This window comes from Apostichopus japonicus, chromosome 3 (assembly GCF_037975245.1).
Source record: "Apostichopus japonicus isolate 1M-3 chromosome 3, ASM3797524v1, whole genome shotgun sequence".
Taxonomy (NCBI): Eukaryota; Metazoa; Echinodermata; class Holothuroidea; order Aspidochirotida; family Stichopodidae; genus Apostichopus; species Apostichopus japonicus.
In genome coordinates, this window is record NC_092563.1 from 11,870,657 (window position 1) to 11,891,449 (window position 20,793).

A 20,793-nucleotide genomic window follows, 5' to 3' on the forward strand; every position below is an offset into this window, starting at 1 on the left:
CTTTTGTAAGTTCACTTGACACATGTTAATATTCATCACAGACATCGACTGCGTACTTTCCTTTAATTCCAGGACTCAACGTCTGACATGGCTCAGGTATCTCGAAAGGGTTGTGCAGTGGTCCGTAAACATAGAGAACAGAGGGAGCGCAAGAAGGCTCAACATAAGGACTGGGAACTGGCTGGAACAAAACTGGGAAATTTAATGGGGATTAAAAAAGAGGATGAGAAGGTAAGTCTCAATTCAATTTTATTTAAAGACTTCACTTTAGAAACTTGTACTATCTGTGTTGTTGCATCTTCTTTTATTTGAGAGGGGGTGGGGCTACAGGGATTGAATCAATATTGTTCAAATTTGTTCATGGACATATATGCAATCAAATACAAATATATGTGTGTCTTCACAGAAATACTTCAGCAACATTTAGTAGTCAAACTTGCTAGGCAGACAAATTTGATGAAGAGATTGAAAACCTGTTGTTCATATTGCAAAATTACTTTTTTGTACTTCATTAGTGGATGGATCCTTCCAATTTAAGAAGACTTTGCTGTTTATTGCACTGATGACTGCTTGCTTGTCACAAATGTCTCACTGAAATTGGTTCAAAGCTTGTAAAGACAGAGATTTATGATTTAAATGCAGGTAATTAGTATGTGCGTTGAGGAAATTGTTTGACGGGTGACATATTGCTTTGTAAACATTAGTCCATCTCTGCAATTGTTTAAAGGAGAAAGAAGAAGTTAACTACAAGTCTCAGCAGCAGTTTGCCGACCACATGAAAGAAAAGAACGAGGCATCCAGTGAATTTGCCAAGAAGAAATCATTACGTGAACAGAGAGAATATCTGCCAGTATTCGCTGTCAGACAAGAGTTGTTGAATATCATTCGTGATAACAGTGTAGTAATCATTGTAGGAGAGACTGGGTCTGGTAAGACCACACAGCTGACTCAGGTAAGAGTCAACTCTAGGGCTGGTGTACTTTAGTCTGGCAGAGGTCTGAATAAGAGATTTGGCTCAGGATAGATGACACATCTATCTGGAAAGAGATGTATACATTGTCCTAATATTAATAGAACCTTGGACATTTTACTACAATATTACTACAATTTTCCTACAATTTTACTACAATTTTACTATGTTTGGTCCAGGATAGATGACACATCTCTGGAAAGAGATGTATACATTCTCCCAATATTCATAGAACCTTGGACATTTTACTACAATGGTAGCACTTTTACCAATCTAGCCTATTGCTATTATTCCATGTGATGAAACTAAATTATCTCCCAAGCCAAGATTGCTGTTTAATGAGACATTAATTATAATTTCATTTAATTCTGGCAGGTATGTAATGTTGTTAGTAATCACATCAAAGTCCTGGAAGCAAAACTAATATCTATATAAAACAAAGTTCTCAATAATTGAAATGAAGCATACACATTTGAAAATGATGACTGCCTTTTATAAAGATGTCTCACTTTATTTGAACCAAAGTTACTTGTGCTCCTCAAGGTGTTAGTTTTCCTTTTTTCATTGAAAAAAGGCATAATTAAGATTTGCAGTTAATGACAATAATGGCTTCAGCCCTGAATCTTATATCCAAAGTAAGCTAGGCTAGGTGCCTCTACAGTCAAAGTGTGATAGGTCTTAGGCTTTATGTTCATGTCTATTTTCATAAGAGTTTTGAAGAAATAGTTGCTACTGAAGGGTATTTGATGGCTTGAGAAATTAACCTGCAGTAGCAAACAGCAGTTGCATTTCAATGGGAGTATCTAACAGTCAGTGGGCATTCTGCACAATGCTGCTGTATCAACAATCACATATTACATAAATATTTTCCTTTTCAACTTCCATTTAGTTCTTGAAGTATGTACGAAAGTATGTTTTCTTTCATCTCTTGCAGTACTTACATGAGGATGGGTATACTAAGTATGGTTTAGTTGGCTGCACACAACCAAGGAGGGTGGCTGCCATGTCTGTTGCCAAGCGTGTCAGCGAAGAAATGAACGTTACACTCGGAGAGGAAGTTGGCTATGCCATACGATTTGAAGATGTTACCTGTGAGGTAAACAGAATCAGGGATTGAAGTAATCATTCATGATGCCAGATATCTAGAAGCAAAGAATGAAAGATAAAACATTTCAGTATGATGTGGTACTGGATGGTTGTTACTTTACTGCACTTTCTAAACTTGCTACGAAGTTTATCAAAGTTCTTTTCCTTTTGAGTATTCCAATATGGAATTTATTATTGTCTGTATGCTTCTTTGGTGGTTCTAGTGAGACTGAGTGGAGCTGACCTCCACTGTACCAGTCAAGGCTGGCACTACTTGGCAAATGTGTTTAATTACATTCTTCATTCTTAATCAAGTCAAGGTTTTGCAATTATTGATTGTCCAAACAGTCTGTCCCATTATGCCCGCCTCCAAATCTTTTATTTTTCGGCCTGACCTGGGAGGCTGTTATGTTACGTCGCAATGCAGCCACATATGCATGTGGGACAAGCCTAATGGGGTCTTACTGGGGTGATTACTGTCCAATTTACTGATATAACTATGTTGGATTTCTTACAATATTGAAGAAAATATGGATTTATCCTGGTTGAAAATCCCATGTTTATTCAAACCCACGACCTCCCAGATTCTAGGGTACATAGATTCAGTCCGTGCTTTAAATTTCTGCTCACAGAAAACAGTGGTGAAGTACATGACTGATGGTATATTGCTGCGTGAGTCATTGAGAGAGCCAGACTTGGATAACTACAGTGCAGTGATCATGGACGAGGCTCATGAAAGATCTCTGAATACTGATGTCTTGTTTGGTTTACTCAGAGATGTAAGTAATCCTTATATATTTTATGTCCTGTTTATGTCTTGTTCACCTAGTTTAATCTCAATTTTACTAATTTTTAAAAAAAATTAAGAAAGAAAAATTGTACACATTTGAGTTAACAGTCTGACTATTATAAACTTTTATGGAAACTTCCAAGAATCTGTTTTTTATCTAATAGGATATGTTAAACGTTCTGTAATTTGCTGTGAATTTATTACAACCATTGCAGGTAATATCCAGGAGGCAAGACCTAAAGCTTATTGTGACCTCTGCAACAATGGATTCAGACAAGTTTGCAAAGTTTTTTGGGAATGTTCCTGTGTTCAATGTGAGTTGTTTTTGCATTATACATGAAGTAATTCAGAATGTAAGTCCAGATTTGTAGCCCACTCTCCTGAATTATTGTATGCCATATCTCATCTTTAATAAATCATGAATATGACAATCTTTTCTGGGTATTTTCAAATGTTCCTTTTTCAAATGTTAAAGGTGTGTGATTCACACAGTGTGTATCTCTGCCTCTATAAAGGTGAATAGTGCTTTGTGTGGTATTTGCAACCCTTCTAGCAAATGAGCAAAACATAAAATGACATTTAAAATCAGTTTCCATTCTTAAGCTTAATGTAATGCTTTATTCTATTTCCAGATACCGGGCAGAACATTTCCCGTTGATGTCATGTACTCAAAGAATGTATGTGAAGACTATGTTGATGCTGCCATTAAGCAGTCGGTTCAGATTCATCTGCAGGGTGCCCCTGGTGATATTTTGGTGTTCATGCCTGGTCAAGAGGACATTGAGGTCACATGTGACCTCATAGGTGGTAGGTCATGAATTAAATTGTGTATTAGCAACAAGCAAGGATTTGTTGTTTGAATTTCTGTTGTATGATTAATGTTAACTTTCTATTGATTCTACAGCTGTAACTACCAAGATTCATACTCTCTGTGTTCATAGATCAACACCAATATTTTTTTCTAATCTCTTTCCTTCTATTATGAATGCAGAGAGACTTGGGGAGTTGGAGAATGCACCACAGCTTGCCATCTTACCCATATACTCTCAGCTGCCTTCTGACCTACAGGCCAAAATCTTCCAGAAGGCACCAGATGGTGTCAGGAAGTGTATTGTTGCCACAAATATAGCAGAAACATCACTCACAGGTTTGTTAATAAGATTTTAAATTATGATGCTAGAAAGTTAGGTGGATCCAGTTCATCTAGTGCTTCTTAGTTCCTTTTTTGGTGATGGTTGGTAGGTGGCAGGAGGTAAGGGAGGGGGGAGACAGAGCTATGTAGACAGAAAGAACAGATAGGGAGGGAGACAGGGTAAGGAATACAGAAAGAACAGAGAGAGGGAGAAAGATAAGGATCATTTATCTGCTGTGAAAGAGTATAATAAAAGGTAGTTAGGTTTTTATGTGGAATTAAATAATCTAGTGTTAGTTTATAGTTTACCAAACCATTCATAGATTTCTGTTATACAAACGTCATTGGGAGCAGTTTTGATCAATTGTAACCTATTATTTTGAGAAAGTGGGTCTTCATGTATGATTATCTAAGAGCAAAGGAAAACAATTTTCATACAACTGCTGATACTACTACACTAATGTGTGTCTCACTGGCCATGGGTGTTAACAGTGTCTTTGTACAAGGAGTGCTAGATAATTAATTCACACAATAACTCATTCACCAGGTGGTCTTGTGTTTGTAGCCATTCTTCACAATTACACTGTTCTTGGCATTTGAAATCAGTGTTATTCCATCTTGAACTGAATATTGGTTATATCTTCAGCTCTAAAATTGATTGTTTCATCTTTTGTTGCTTAATCGTTTCCTTAGTTGATGGTATCATGTTTGTGGTGGATGCTGGTTACTGTAAGTTGAAGGTTTACAATCCCAGGATTGGTATGGATGCTCTCCAGGTTTATCCTATTAGCCAGGCCAATGCAAGGCAAAGGTCAGGAAGAGCTGGCAGGACAGGACCAGGGTAAGCTATCTAATAGTCAAGCAGTGATTTGGGAACACCATGATTCTTTGGTGGTCTATTGTATAAATGTATTGACAAGTGTGATGCATGACTTATGCCATAGTTCATGAAATAAGGAAAATTTATATGCTAGTTTTGCTTTCAGTATATTTATTCTGGTTTACAATATATGCTTAATATCTGGAATGCTCCTTCAAGCCTAAATTGTTGATGATGTTGTAAGATCCTCAGTGCAGGCCTTAATGTTCATACACTCTAATAACTTGACCAAAATATGTTCTTTCTACTTCTTTTGAACTACTGATCACCAATGGTTGACATTCAACACTATTTGTCTTTGATATATTTGTAATACAATGTACACATATGATTTCAGGTAGTAAACATATGTTTACATATTCAGCCTTGTGTGTTGCATCTCAGGAACTGAACCTAATGGTCTCTGTGTTAGACTAAGCAGTCCAGCCATTGTTATTATTGAGCCTCACATTATTAAAGGGTCATTTCTCAAAACTTGACATTTTATTGTATATACTTTATTCCTGAACTGATAGTAGGGTTTTAACGGTCTATAACATATCACTGCGTGTATGTGTTGTTCCAGAGACTCAAATGAAATATTAAAAGTAATTTTCTTTGTTTCATTGCAGTCAATGTTACCGGTTATATACTGAGAGTTCATACAAGAGAGAACTATTATCAACGACTGTTCCAGAGATACAAAGGACAAACTTAGCTAATGTTGTTCTACTACTGAAGTCACTTGGAGTAGAGGATCTTTTACAGTTCCATTTTATGGATCCACCACCTCAGGTACCATTTCCACCATATTGAATAATAGATTATCCACTACAGCTAGAAAGAGACTGCAGACCCTAGCATATATTAGTTGCCTCTTTCAAAAATAAATATATGATGAAGGTTAACAAGGTCAGTGGTAAAGATTCACACGTGTTTCAGTGTCTTTCAGATACTGTTATGTTTATTGTGTATATTAAAATAGTCAATAACTTATAAGTAGGATCAGCAGCTGATTTCATGTCATCCATCCTTAGATGTTTGATATCCAAAGAAGTCAAGGTCCTTGTCATTTGACGTTTCGTTTTTTCATTTAATTATAACTTTCTTCCACTACTGTCTCTTAGCAAAGCATAGTTTATCTGCAAAGTGTTATCTTTAAAATTTCTCTGGGAACAGGATAACATGCTGAACTCTATGTACCAGTTGTGGATTTTGGGAGCTTTGGATAATACTGGACAGTTAACCTCTCTTGGCAGACAAATGGTTGAATTCCCTCTGGATCCTGCATTATCAAAACTCCTCATTGTGGCTTGTGAGATGAGCTGTAGTACCGAAGCTCTGGTAAGTGTAATCATTGTAGATCATAACTACTAGTATTGGCTTTGTTATATTGCATTTCATAACGCTTACCCATTTTCCCACTGAATTCACCAATTAAAATTAAGTAAAGCTAGTGCAAATATTCTCTGTGATATGTTTATATGACCAATGATGTTGTAGTACGGTGGTAGTTCACTTTATCAATTAGTAACAATCACTTCAGATCAAATTCACATATGCAAAGTAGGTTAGGTCTCAAAATTTAGCATATTGTGTTTGACATGAATGCTGTTCACAATGTATTTGTGAAATTTATTTCTTGTCTTCATCAGTAAATCTTTACAAGTGCTGTATGCTACCTTGCATGCATGCATTGCTTCAAATGAAGTACTTTGTTACATTATTACTTGTTATGAATTTTAAGATTATCCTAAACATGCACCATTTTACTATTTTGTTTTCAGTTGTAGATTGACTTTTCCTATTCATAAGTTCTTTACATAATTCCATGGTTCCATCTTTGGCAGAATAATGTTTCTTTTATTATCACCCCAGTTAATGTTAGAAATCCCCATGTGAAGCTCTTCCCCTGATAAACTGACTCACTCTGCACTCACTGTTATTGCATTCAGTAGCACTGTATATTCTTCAGACATCTGTGAATTCTGATATTTGTTGTTGTTGTGTTCTTTTCATTTCTCCTATTGATTTACTCGACTTTTTCTTTTATTCCTTTAAGCTATGTGGATGTATTATGTATTCAAATGTTGGAATGTTTTAATTGGAAAGAATAGGTCTTCATCCCCAAACTATGAAACTAACCTGAAAATGTGCCTTCAACACTGACACAATTGAAAATTTCTAGATACTTGGAATAGAAAACAGTTGGTTTCAAAGTTTTGCGAGGCAATTTTATTAATATGAATCAATTGAAACATTTTCTTGCAGTACTATTCATAGAACATGTACCATCAACAGTAGAAATAGTTTCTTTTGTGGTAATTTACCATAATTTGTGAGATGTAAGAGAGAGTTGTGAAAGTAATAATATGTTTTGATATTCTTTTGTCCTGTTTTAGTTAAGATGATGTGATATTCAATGTCTTCCCTGATCCTCTACTAGCTGGTGAGCCATCATAAAGTTCATACAAGCTTCCATTTTACTTGTTTGCGTTACACTTAGTAACAATGAAACATGCCCTCAGAGGCTCAACTATATTAATTCTTCTTATCTTTGGTTGACTTAGAATTACAAAAACAAGTAGAATATTTCTCTTCTTAATTCCCTACAGATGATTGTCTCTATGTTGTCCATTCCGTCCATCTTCTACCGGCCCAAGGGCAGAGAAGAGGAGAGTGACCAAGCTAGGGAGAAGTTCTCTGTCCCTGAGAGTGACCATTTAACATACCTTAATGTCTTCCAGCAATGGAAAAATAATCAGTGAGTCCAACTTACCTTATTACTCTTGTCTGAAGCATTAATTTATGTGATAGAGCTACTCTGCTCTGAAGCATGAATATATTTGATAGCTACTCTTGCCTGAAGCATTAAATTATTTGATAGCTACTCTTGTCTGAAGTATTAAATTATTTGATAGCTAATCTTGTCTGAAGCATTCAATTATGTGATAGAGCTACTCTGCTCTGAAGCATGAATATATTTGATAGCTACTCTTGCCTGAAGCATTAAATTATTTGATAGCTACTCTTGTCTGAAGTATTAAATTATTTGATAGCTGCTCTTTCCTGAAGCATTAATTTATTTGATAGAGCTACTCTTGTCTGAAGCATTAATTTATTTGATAGCTACTCTTGCCTGAAGCATTGATTTATTTGATAGAGCTACTCTTGTCTGAAGCATTAATTTATTTGATAGCTACTCTTGTCTGAAGCTTTCAATTATTTGATAGCTACTCTTGTCTGAAGCATTAACTTATTTGATAGCTACACTTGCCTGAAGCATTAATTTATTTGATAGCTACTCTTGCCCGAAGCATTAAATTATTTGATAGCTACTCTTGTCTGAAGCATTAATTTATTTGATAGCTACACTTGCCTGAAGCATTAAATTATTTGATAGCTACTCTTGTCTGAAGCATTAATTTATTTGATAGCTACTCTTGCCCGAAGCATTAAATTATTTGATAGCTACTCTTGTCTGAAGCATTAATTTATTTGATAGCTACACTTGCCTGAAGCATTAAATTATTTGATAGCTACTCTTGTCTGAAGCATAAATTTATTTGATAGCTACTCTTGCCTAAAGCATTAATTTATTTGATAGCTACTCTTGCCTGAAGCATTAATTTATTTGATAGCTACTCTTGTCTGAAGCATTAATTTATTTGATAGCTACTCTTGCCTGAAGCATTAATTTATTCAATAGCTACTCTTGCCTGAAGCATTAATTTATTTGATAGCTACTCTTGTCTGAAGCATTAATTTATTTGATAGCTAAGGTAATTAAGGCTTAAAGTAGAAGTCAGAATAAAGTAGGGTTACTTCAACATGCAATTGGTCTAACTTAGACTGTAAGAATGTTACATAGTGAGTATTAAATGCATGATGTCATTACATTATAACACTTTCATTGCCTAAACAATTTTGAAATAGTATCAGTTAAATCTTAAAAACCAACTTGTATCTTTTCTTTGCCAAATCTTGATTTTTTTCTTTCATCATTTGTAATTATTAAAGTTGGCTAGACAAGCAAATGAAGTGCATTTTAATGGGGTTTTATTATTGAGTTTTAGTGATAATTTATTACATAGATAAAATACTGAATTATGTTTTTTATGTTGAAGGAGGCTAGAACTGAATTATATGTTAAGTTTGATGAGTCTGTCAGATGCTCGCACTCACTCTTTATCATAAAGTATTTTTGCAGTGTCATGCTTCCCAGTCTGATTTATGAGTGACATTTTTATTGATTAAATTAAGTTTCATTTGGATGAATAACAGCTAAGTTAATCACTATCAGTACTGTATTTTGTAGTTCTTGTCAGCTAGGCAGATTTCACAGAGAATGAGATCTTGTCAAATACACTCTCCTCATACACAACCTATATAACCAAGTTGTCAGTGTTGTGGTACTAATTGAAGGACTCCATAATTGTTTACAAGTACTTATAAACTAACAACTATGTAAAATGTATGTTACAACAAGAAGCTGTAAATTGTTTTACCATTTTGGGATTAGATTACAACAATGTATAGTCTACAACAGTGTGTAGTCCACAACTATGCTCAGTCCACAAGGATAGTAGTTATAAGTAGTAGTTATATGCATAAGGTTCTTGAATATGAAGTGGGTCGAGTACATGAACTACACATATGATGCAGAATTTCTACCTGCAATACTTGGACATTGGTACACCATACTCAGATCCTTTAAGTAGTACTAGAACTATGGTACTTAAACCTTTTATGTGCCAAGAAGTACTTGTTACTTGGATTGAAATATATGACTACACCACTAATATTAATCTTTAAAATGCCAGTTGATTGGCATTGAACAGATGATTGTACAGGAAAGCTGTTTGTGGATGAATGACAGCAGTTATAACATTTACAACTTGCTTGTCTACTTTTATATAGAATATGTTAGCTTTTGTTCTTGACTCATTATTGTTTTTATTACTTCGACAAACCTTAGAAACAGTATTTAAATAATGGTCTTACTTTTTTTCGCCTCTGATAAAGTTACTCAACAGTATGGGCGAGTGAGCACTTCATCCATATCAAAGCCATGCGTAAAGTGCGAGAGGTTAGAGCACAACTAAAAGATATTATGGATTCACAGGGACTACCTCTCAGGTCATGTGGGTCAGGTTGGGATGTTATAAGGAAGTGCATCTGTTCAGCATTCTTCCACCATGCTGCCAAACTGAAGGTAATGTAGAAGATATCTACTACTGGATATGCAGTTTTATGTATCATTCATTGTGTTTTTAATATTAATGTTCAACATTCATGAAAAGGAAGATCCATTACCTCTTTTCTTGGTTCAGTGTCAGTAATACTAAGAAAGTACATTACAATGGAAGCTGGTCATTTCGCCCAACCAGCCTGGTCATTTCGCCCAACCAGCCTGGTCATTTCGCCCAACCTTGATTAAATATTATACTTCAATAAGGAAACGTTCAGGATGTTATATTAAGGAACGTTCAGGTGTTATATTAAGGAAACTTGAGAATGGATCAGTGTTTTAGGGGTAAGGTTTGATAGGAAACCTTCGGGAATTGTTAACGTTACGTGATACGAACCGAATATTAAGGAAACTTGAAGTCGTGGTTACAGTCGGTGGGATGTATCAGTGTTTTAGGGGTGAGGTTTGATAGGTTTGATAGGAAACGTTCGGGAATTGTTGACGTTACGGGATACGAACCGAATATTAAGGACACTTGAAGTCATGGTTTCATTGATACAGTAGTTACATTGATTAAATATAATACTTCAATATTACGGACTCGGGTTTTGTATTTTACATTTTTTTCAATTGAATAAGGAAACGTTCGGGAATTGTTAGTCAGTAGGATGGATCAGTGTTTTAGGGGTAAGGTTTTAATGGAGACCCATTCCCCTTTGTTTGTAAAATATTGTAACTTCCATTGTATGCGTAACCGCCTTAAGTAGTGTAATCCTCCCATTATACCCGAAATAACTGCTCATACTCCGATCGATATCGAGCGGACATCACTTTATTTACTTACCACGAAGTAATATGACCCAAAAAAAATCAAGCTGAACTAGTGACATAGAAAAAGTAATATTATTCTGACTGAATATGAGTAAAAATTGGTTGGGCGAAATGACCATGCTGGTTGGGCGAAATGACCATGCTGGTTGGGCGAAATGACCAGGCTGGTTGGGCAAAATGGCAGTTGGGCAAAATGGTTGTTGGGGGAAGTGACCAGAAAGCATTACAATATTAGAAATGGGTGTTCTACATATTAAAACAGTACATACTAGAAATGTATTTAAATTTCATGTTTGGCAGAAAGTACAGATGTAAACTGGATGTTTTACTTATGTTTGTGATCAACAACCGAGAAAATCACTTTTATATTAGAAAAGTATTTGAACAGCATATGTGGATTACAAGAATTGTAGTGTACCAGCTCAACTGTTTGATCCCTGTTTGGTAGCTACCCCTATTTAACCATTCCTTTGCTGATAGGAGGCAGGGGGAGGGGGGAGGAAGCCTGATGGAATGAAGGAGGAAGCCAGTCTGAAAGCACATTACCTTCTATGCTATCTACTAAGGTATTTGAAAGGGACCCTAATGAAGAAATCGTTGGATAGCCACCAATGCTAGCTTACATGGTAGAGGATGTTAGGCTACTGGTGTGAACCCCCAGTAGCCCAAATAACTGTTATTGGCACAAATCTGAGATTTAGCCAGTTTAAGTATGTATAACTACTTGAAGTCAAAGTAAGGGTTATGAAATGTTAGTTTTGTTATTGACAAAAACAGCAAGTTTGTTATATCAAAGAGTGTGCAATATTTGATTAAGACCATAGTAACTGAAAACTAGACATTCAGATATATAATGATTGATGCCAATGTTTACATTTCTTAAATCCTGACAGGGTATTGGTGAGTATGTCAACATTCGTACGGGTATGCCGTGCCATCTTCATCCGACTAGCGCCCTCTTTGGTATGGGATTCACGCCAGATTACATCATATACCACGAACTAGTCATGACATCAAAGGTAACGATGATAATAAATAAATATTGATATTGCATGTTACATAAGAGAATATCTCAAAGAACTTTACACAGGAATAGAGAACAAAATAGGAAAACAAGTACAAATATAATATACATAAAGTAATAAAAGTGATAAGTAGTCAAAATTAAATAAGTCAAAAGATATCAAAGTAAGAAATGAGACTAATATAAACAAAGTTAACACAAAAATATTACAAGATCAGTCATCAAAATACTTGATGAAAAGATGAGTTGTTTTAGTTGAGACTTTCTTACATGAGAGTATTAAGACATGCAAAGTAGTTGCTGGATTATTAGAACACATTTTAATGGTGAATGTGTGGTCAGAGGGGAGGAGGTCACCTCCTGTCTGTTGGGCTTCAGCAATACAGGGGATTATTTTATATTAGGGTACCACAGTGATGCTTTGAAAGTAATAATTAAACCAGAGTAAATCTGAAATAAAACATTGCACTTAGACAAATCAAGTAATCAAAGTTTTCATTCACCCTGTCATTGCATTGAACACAAATACTTGTAGTCACAGGCAGCATCAAGACCAAAGATGGAAAACAAAAATACCTGTCTGACCACAATACTTATCCATAATCTTCTTAAAAACATATTTTGCTTTATAAAGCATTGATAAAACTCCAAAACATACTTAACAATTTTCATTTCAACACACAGCTTTGAATATTAATTTGGTTGACCTTAGGCATTTTGATATGTTGTAAACTGTTAAGAACAGTCTTCTGCCATTTAGGTTTTATTTCTATACAACTTTCAATTTGAGCCAAATGATAGTTTTAACACAAGAGGCTCATTAATGAAAATGGCTGGACTACTTACTCTAATGGTTGGTGCCTAAAGGTGCAATGCAAAACTCAGTAAGATAAAAACTTAAATGACCTAGAAAAAAAAGCATGTTTACATTGATCCCTTTTTTCCAGGACTCATGTGTGCAAGGTTGCTCTGTTGTTTATATGAAGTGAAAAGAACATGATTTGGTTGAGTTATTAGAAATAAAACATTTAGTCCTATTTATGACATGAAAGTGAAAGGAAGTATTAATTTACTAAAAAAAACTTAATGGCTTAAAGACAAACTAAAGAATACTCCCTGATAGAAAATCAATAAAAAAAGAGAAGCATATATACAATCAATAAACACAAAGTCAACCATGCCCTTCTCCTATCCCCTTCCTGCAACCATAGAGGAGCCTTAACTGAGCATTCCACACACTGAGTACAATTTATAGCTCAATATCTCAAAAACTGGAATAATTATAGAAACATTACCAACACTCCTTTATTTCCTATTTTTTGACTATGCAATCAAATCAAGGTAAGTTTTGCATAAACACATCCTTTAATGATTTTACACATGAAAACCTTAATAGATATCTTCCATTTTAACATTTATAAGTTATTCAATGTACTGTTTATGTTTTGTTGTTTCTTTACAGGAGTACATGCAGTGTGTAACATCAGTAGATGGAGAATGGCTGGCTGAGTTGGGTCCTATGTTCTACAGTATCAAAGAGCCTGGAAAGACTAGACAGGTAAAGATAAACAAACATGATTGGTTGCAAGTATATCAGTAACCTTACAGAGTAGATCAATGAAAATGTCACATATGCCTAAATTATACAATTGAACAACAAAACCAAAGGAACAATTACAAGTGTGGAAAAAAACTGTCATCTTAAAAGACCTGGAAAAGACCTGAGGGAAGAAAGGGAAGCAGATTGTAAGAAACTAAGTTGTACTTGTGAAGGAAGGCAACCAATGAAAAGAATCGACCCTAATGCACTGGGATTGTTGGTAGGTATGCTTTCAGTAATAAGTATACAACAAACTGCAAGAACAGAGCTAATGCTCTCCTTCTGTTTTAGCTTTGAAGAGAAAGCAGGAAGTTGGAGAAAATTAGGAAGTTTGTTTAACTAATTAGAAAACGAAAGTATTGTCTTGTTTAACTCCAACCATAGTTTCATTTTTAAATTAAGCAGGGAAAGGGACATTGTTATGATAACCAAGGATGATTGAAAGATTGGAAACTAAAAGGACAAGTTATGTGTCACATTTTCAAATACTCCCAGGAGGTCAAAACTAAGTATTACTTTGCCTCAACTTAAAATACCTTGACCTCTTAAAGGGACGACATAATGAATCATAAATGAAATTATCGCTGTTAAATATGAAAGGGGCTGATTCACCAAGTGTGTGAACAGCAGTCTCTTGCTAAGTGATTCTGTTTCCAAATTAATTTTGTCTCTTCATTTTTTGCTATTGCAGCTTTAACAAAAGTTTGTTGCATGTAGGAAATGTTTGAATGTCATTTTAATTTACATAATCAGTTTACATCCACACGATGCATATTTTAAAAGGCCGAAATGAAAGAAGTTGAAGTGAAGCTTATGGACTAAGATGTTTTTTTGAATTCTGCTTATAGCTGTATAGTTGGACATTTATCACTTTCATCATTCTACATTTCATTCTAATCATCACATTTTAAAAATAGAAAAATACAGAGCTTTGATGATAATAAAATTCTACCTAAACAAGTGTTCTTTTAGTTTCTGATAAGGCTATTCAACTAATGCAAACCAATCAACTAAGCACTTAACTCAAACTTAATTCAATTAGTAACATTACATTGTTCTAACATCACAGCTCGTAGCCATAGTGAGCAGTCAGGTACATCCCATAAATATTATGATACCATTTCCTGTAAAGCATGCCAAGCTGAAATCTTTATACCAGGAAATTCCTTTTCTATCCTCTCTATGTCAATTGAAATATACCTAATGGGAACACTAACTATAAGTTTCTCAGATAATATCTCACAAACTGAAATTTGAAGCTTACCTTAGCTGAGAGTGCCCCCACCTCTTATTTCCCTTTTTTTTTGTGAAGACGTGGGGGGGGGGGGGGGTTGGGGCTATATATACAGTACCTTTCTTTCAATACTTCAAAGACTCCTTGAGGATAGAAGGCTCAATAAAAGCTATTATTCATCAATGATCATTGCAAGTATAATTTCAAATAGAACACTCAAAACATTACTAACTAGATGAAGTATGTAATCATGTGAGTTTATATAAATAAAAAAAAAAGTCATTAGTGAGTTACCATTGCATAATTACTCCATGAAAATTGTGATATGAGTTGGACTTTCCCTCACTTCTTCGTGGTAGAAAAATCGGCAGGAGGCAAGAGAAGAGGTTGGCGCCATGGAGGAGGAGATGGAGATTGCCTCAGAGCAGATAAAGACCAGAGAGACCGAGCAACTAGAAGCAAGAGAAAAACTATCAAAGAGGTAAGCATTAAATATGAAATAAGATGATGCATAAGAAAACCATGTATCAGTTATTTATATCTTTTTGGAAGAAAATACATAGTGATTTTTGCAATACCAGACATAGGCTCAAATATGAAATTTCATGTAAAAGAGTCAACCCATTCTCATTCCTGTGCCATGTTTTGTGTAATATGACAGTTTGCCATATATGACACCAAGACTGATATTTGTTGTTCAATTCAACTGATCAGTTTGTTGTTTTAGTGATGGTTTAATGTCATATTTGCCACTATTTGAGTGATTGTTCCTGCTAGGGGGGGGGGGGGGGTCTGTACACAGTGTTTTGCAATGCTTCCTCAGGGTTTTGCAACAGTTCTCTGTCATCCATGATAAACTTGATCTGCAAGAATCCTTTCAGGATATTACGCTTGAATTCTGTGAATCATTGTGTTGTTTTACTTCATAACATTTAATGCATAGTTTCATATATAATTAAGTGACAAAATCTGAAGGGGAAAAAACCCAGCATAATCTATTTGACATTTCCCTTTGTTTTGTTTAACTCATAAGGTTTAAGATATCTACTCCTGGTAGAATCAGTACCCCTGGATCTGCAAGAAAGAAAGCTGCAGCATCTTATGGTCTATGAGACGCTTCATTCAATGTCTGCCAGGTAAACTGTAGGTTGTAAGAGAAGAAGGAACAGAATCACTGGAAAAAACAAGGAATAATGAGAGAACGGCTAGGGTGAGACTGATGTGGTAAAGGAATACACACTAGATGAATTGAATACATACCAGAGGAATTGAATACACACCAGAGGAATTGAATACACACCAGAGGAATTGAATACACACCAGAGGAACCAGAGGAATTGAATACACACCAGAGGAATTGAATACACACCAGAGGAACCAGAGGAACCAGAGGAATTTAATACACACCAGAGGAATTTAATACACACCAGAGGAACCAGAGGAATTGAATACACACCAGAGGAACCAGAGGAATTGAATACACACCAGAGGAATTTTCCTAGCAATAAAAAGAACTCTTTTGATGGTCTGCTCTGATGTGGTAATACTCACTGGTCTTAAGAGAACGGGACAAATTGTTACAAAGTAAAATCGATGACACTTTGAAAGCATTGGAGACTGTAAACCTTTTGCTAATTCGGAATGTATGCATAGTCCTGTTGGTGGGATTGCAACAGTGACAGAATTGGTTTAACTTTATACTAGCTACAATATACATGTTTAGTACATGTTAGTACAAGTACAAGTAACAATTATATTGTCTGATATCATTTGTCAATATTTTCATAAGATTGATGAATTTGTCAGTGTGATGTGCAGATTAAAGATCATCATTGGTGGTTCCCATCTTGCTAAGATCCCTGATACCAGCTACATGAGCTTCTACAATATGCTACTCTATATCAAGTTTCCATGTCGATGTTATTTGTTAGCTGGACTGGCCAAGAATCATTTAAAATGATGAACTTAAAGTAAAAAAAAAAAAAATCTCATTAGTCCTGAATATGTGAGTAATAGCAATAATTAACTGTTTACATGCAACTAAATGTGAGAAGCAAATCACAGTCATTTATTACATTATCGTTACACTTGAGGACCATAAGTAAACAGCTGGGTATTTAAGTGATAATGGAAAGCAGGAAGAAAGAAAGAACAACTGTTGCTGTAACTTTGAAGACCAACCATGATGTTTACTATTGTATAGTGTTCTTAATATAAAACAGTTTGTTTCCTAATTATTAAGTTTTTAAAAGCCATGTTTTTTATAAATAAAGAAAAACTTGTGACAAATATAGAAATAAATTTGAGGAACATGATGTTGATCTTTTTGGTGTGTGCCATTCAGGGGCGGCGGAAGCACTTTTAATCTGGGGGGGCACCGACATCAAAGGGCACTTTGCAGAAATTCGATTGGACTGATGCAGCCTTATATTTAGTACCCTTAATAACTCTTATTGTATTAACTTATTTGCGTATACACATCACTCCATCAACGTCCCGCCCCCCCTCAAGGAAAATATGCATACTAGCACTGCAATATCCAATGTGCAAATTGGGAAACAAGGAACAAGTTTTCTTTTGGGACAAAATGAGGTGAAATCATGCTAGTTGCTAATGTAGGAATCTTCCGAATTAGAGTTTATTTCTTGTTAATATCTTAACAAATTTTTTCCATTCGAAATGGCTTTGGGTTTGACCCACAGAAATTCATTAAAAGTCAGGGGCGTAGCCAGGATTTGCCAAGTTGTATGCACGACTTTCTGAGCGGACCGCCTCCATCGGTTGGCGCGGTGCGTACAAGAAAATTTTTGGTTTTACAAACCCCTCAGATGGCCGGAAACGGCCCTTCCCGAGTGTTCATTCTGGTCCCCTGGCCTCTTGCAGTCTTGCTAACTTGAGACACCTCAATTTTTATGTAGAAAAAGGGCACATTTTTAACCTGAGGAAAAGTGGGGGGGGGCACGTGCCCCCTCGGTTCCGCCGCCCTTGGTGCCATTTCTCTCTCTACTCGCTCTCCCTCTCCCTTCACCCACCCGAGAATAGGAGTGATTTACATCATGTCCTTCCTAGATAAATTGTTTTGTATGCAAATCTTTCATTCCAGCATGCATGGCACTGGTTGCAAGTTTTCTCTTAAACCCCTCTTGGAGCTTGTCATTTCTGGTAACTAGGGAACAAGGCAAGTTTCTAAATCTACATTGAAATGTTTTGTGTGCCATTTCTCTCTCTCCCCTCCCTGCCTCCACCTCTCCCTGCCCTCAAAGACATCACCAAAAGTGCACCCTGTCCGAGATATTATATGGGGTGCATAACCTTCCGCTCACGCGAGGAAGGCTTGTATGCCTAAGTACATGTGTAAATCATTATTCAAGACAAGCCTTTTACTTCTTACAATCCCTATGACATTAGTATGTATCGTAATCAGGTGAGAGTGTGGTTTACATCTAGTGGCGACACCAGAATTTCCAGCGTGTGGAAGGGGCAGGGGAAGCAAACATTTTTTTAATGGAAAAAATCAAATGTATAAAGGGCACGTCACAGACTCACAGGCAAATTGAAGGGGACACTCCTCGGTGAACCACTGTGAAGCCGTCCAAAGGTAATACCAAAAAGATGGTATATAATCATACTCGACCATTTCTGTGGTTAGCGGTTCCTCCAGGCTCGCTTTGTAGACCAAACGTTTCTAGAAATTGGTGAACTAATATTGTACAACCTGTTGGAACATTGAGATTCCTTTTGTTTACACTAGCCTACAGTACTCAATGTTACGCTGGATGTGGGGGGGGGGTGGGGTGGTGGAGGGTGTATTTATACTAACTATGGAACTGTTTTAAGGATTACTGAAGAAATAGAGAAAAGGGAGAGAAAAAATAGGAGGGAGTAGACTAAACACGCCATCACACCGAGAAGAGAAAGAAGAACAGTGACACAATTAAAGGGCTGATCCCTATTATATACACAGGTTAGCCAGTGACGGATCGAGGATTTCGGAAGGGGCGTGCGCCTCACAAACCCCTTTTCACATTAACTCCATTTTTTGACGTTTCCATTTCGTCCTCACCGATGTATATATATATATATATATATATATATATATATATATATATATATATATATATATATATAGGCCTATATATATATATATATATATAATAATGGTCTATCATAATGTGTATGGACGTCTTAAACAACTGTACAATTGTGCTATGAAACCAACTGTGGCTGGTCTCGAACTCGACCGAGTCTTCGGGGAACATGACGCATTTCGGTATTAGACCAGGATCTATATGCGAACTGCACTAGACATATGTCCTTCGAGGCAACACTGCCATCGAGAGATAAAATGTAATGCACTCGACCTGAATGCTAATTGTTACCCCAAACCTAGTCCTGTAACTCGTACAATGAATCTAAAAAATTCCGCATGCGATTGGATAATTGAGCACATCTCCCGGAATATCATACTATAGTGGATCCAAGGGCGTATTATGGACGGGGAGGGGGGGGGGGCGGAAGCACTCATCCCTTCTTGAAATTGTTCCTATCGCATGAAAACGCGCGCCCCACAACCCTTCCCCAACCCCTCAAATCGCTTCCCGATGAGTTACGAAACTTAATTAATGACCTTCGCCCGTAGTACCAAGACCTTGACAAAATCCGACAACACACCACTTCATGTTAATGTATATCACTATTATAGGCAAGCATCGGTTACTAAATCGCAAGCCATCGTATACCGTACGGTCCATGAAAGTTGCGCAGTATACCGCGGGATGCTAATGTAAACAACGAAATGTCTTATGACGATGGAGAAAAAAGCATGGAGGTCCAATTATGTCAAAACTCTCTTTTACATTAGTAATGGCAAGTAAGTCAGGCAAGCTAAGAACTTTATTTTAATTACCAAGGAGATTTTTTTTCTTCAAATATTGACTTCCTTTATAGCTACATTATTGCAATTTATTTTTCTTTCAGTAGGTGCCCGAAAGATTATCAGCATATTGCCCGAATTTTCACAAAAATATTTGGTTGGAGGCTGCACCCCCCCCCCCCGCCTCCTACGCCTCTATTTGTAGTGTTCGTTTTCGGAAATATCGGGTATTTTTGCATTTCCTTCAACGAAGTTTTATAGTACCCGCTATAATAGGTTTTAATATTTGTACACCAATAAATTAACTGTCTGAATTTTCGAGAAATTCCCTCACCAACATTTTTCATCATACTTCCCTTTACTCGTGCAATTTTGGCCGGTCTGTTAGGGGTTGAAGGAGGTTTTTCGATATTGGTTGTCCATAGATAAAATTGTGTGCAACATTGTGGGTATGTTTTGAAGTGAATTTATTCACGAGAAATGGGAATTTTTAAATTCTGAACAAATAATGGGCTTAAAGCCTTGACAAGTGGGGCTGACGGGTATTGTGGGACGTGATGAACAATCACCTACAAAAGCAATGATCCACAGGAGATGCGATGAGGTCGAACATGATGTGTGACTGGTGACAATCTTCAAAAATGTTATGGATGTAAAAAACTATTGAGAAATACTTGACTCTCAGGCTAAAGTGTACACCTGGTTTGTCATTTTCAAGCCCGAGAAGTGCCTTTTCCGGTGATCTAGGGGGGGGGGGGGGTTATCAAAACCAGAAATTTTCTTTTACGCTGTGCGCCAAGTTGATGGTGGCGCTCCGCTTAGAAGGTGATTCTGTTACTGTCACGAACTTTTTTTTATTTATGCAATAGATCGTTCTACTTATGACTCGGGATAAATTAGGCGCCAAAATATAAACAAAGAAGCAATATGCAGTGTATGCACTTGGAAAGATTGCATTCATGCAATAATAAAACGAAACCGTAAAAACAAAAATTCCTCTGCTAAATCTGCCAACAAGGTTGTGGATATCACGTTTCTGTTGCGCTGACCCAAAAGTGCTCATGAAAATTACCACCATACAATAGTAGAACGACCTGCAACTTGTTTACAATGAACGTACCACAGAGAAACGTTAAAGAGAGGTATTCGGAATCGGCTCCAACAATATAGGTCATTCTTACAAGTCATATTCAACACACAAAC

The 20,793-nt window shown here is 36.2% G+C and overlaps 1 protein-coding gene across 1 annotated transcript in view; it reads left to right on the forward strand.

Moving 5' to 3' along the window:
* The window catches only part of LOC139963193 (pre-mRNA-splicing factor ATP-dependent RNA helicase PRP16-like), a 33,824-nt gene extending 16,792 nt beyond the window's left edge, over positions 1–17,032 (forward strand). Inside the window, exons 10-25 of the mRNA XM_071963770.1 lie at positions 73–231; positions 728–952; positions 1,905–2,066; positions 2,689–2,835; positions 3,062–3,160; positions 3,479–3,653; positions 3,838–3,993; positions 4,672–4,819; positions 5,470–5,632; positions 6,017–6,181; positions 7,453–7,601; positions 9,863–10,052; positions 11,753–11,878; positions 13,346–13,441; positions 15,077–15,198; positions 15,751–17,032. Of these exons, the coding sequence (XP_071819871.1) occupies positions 73–231; positions 728–952; positions 1,905–2,066; positions 2,689–2,835; positions 3,062–3,160; positions 3,479–3,653; positions 3,838–3,993; positions 4,672–4,819; positions 5,470–5,632; positions 6,017–6,181; positions 7,453–7,601; positions 9,863–10,052; positions 11,753–11,878; positions 13,346–13,441; positions 15,077–15,198; positions 15,751–15,829 (2,361 nt within the window). The 3' untranslated portion in view covers positions 15,830–17,032. The remainder of the gene's footprint in view (positions 1–72; positions 232–727; positions 953–1,904; positions 2,067–2,688; positions 2,836–3,061; positions 3,161–3,478; positions 3,654–3,837; positions 3,994–4,671; positions 4,820–5,469; positions 5,633–6,016; positions 6,182–7,452; positions 7,602–9,862; positions 10,053–11,752; positions 11,879–13,345; positions 13,442–15,076; positions 15,199–15,750) is intronic.
* Positions 17,033–20,793: the final 3,761 nt, after the last annotated feature.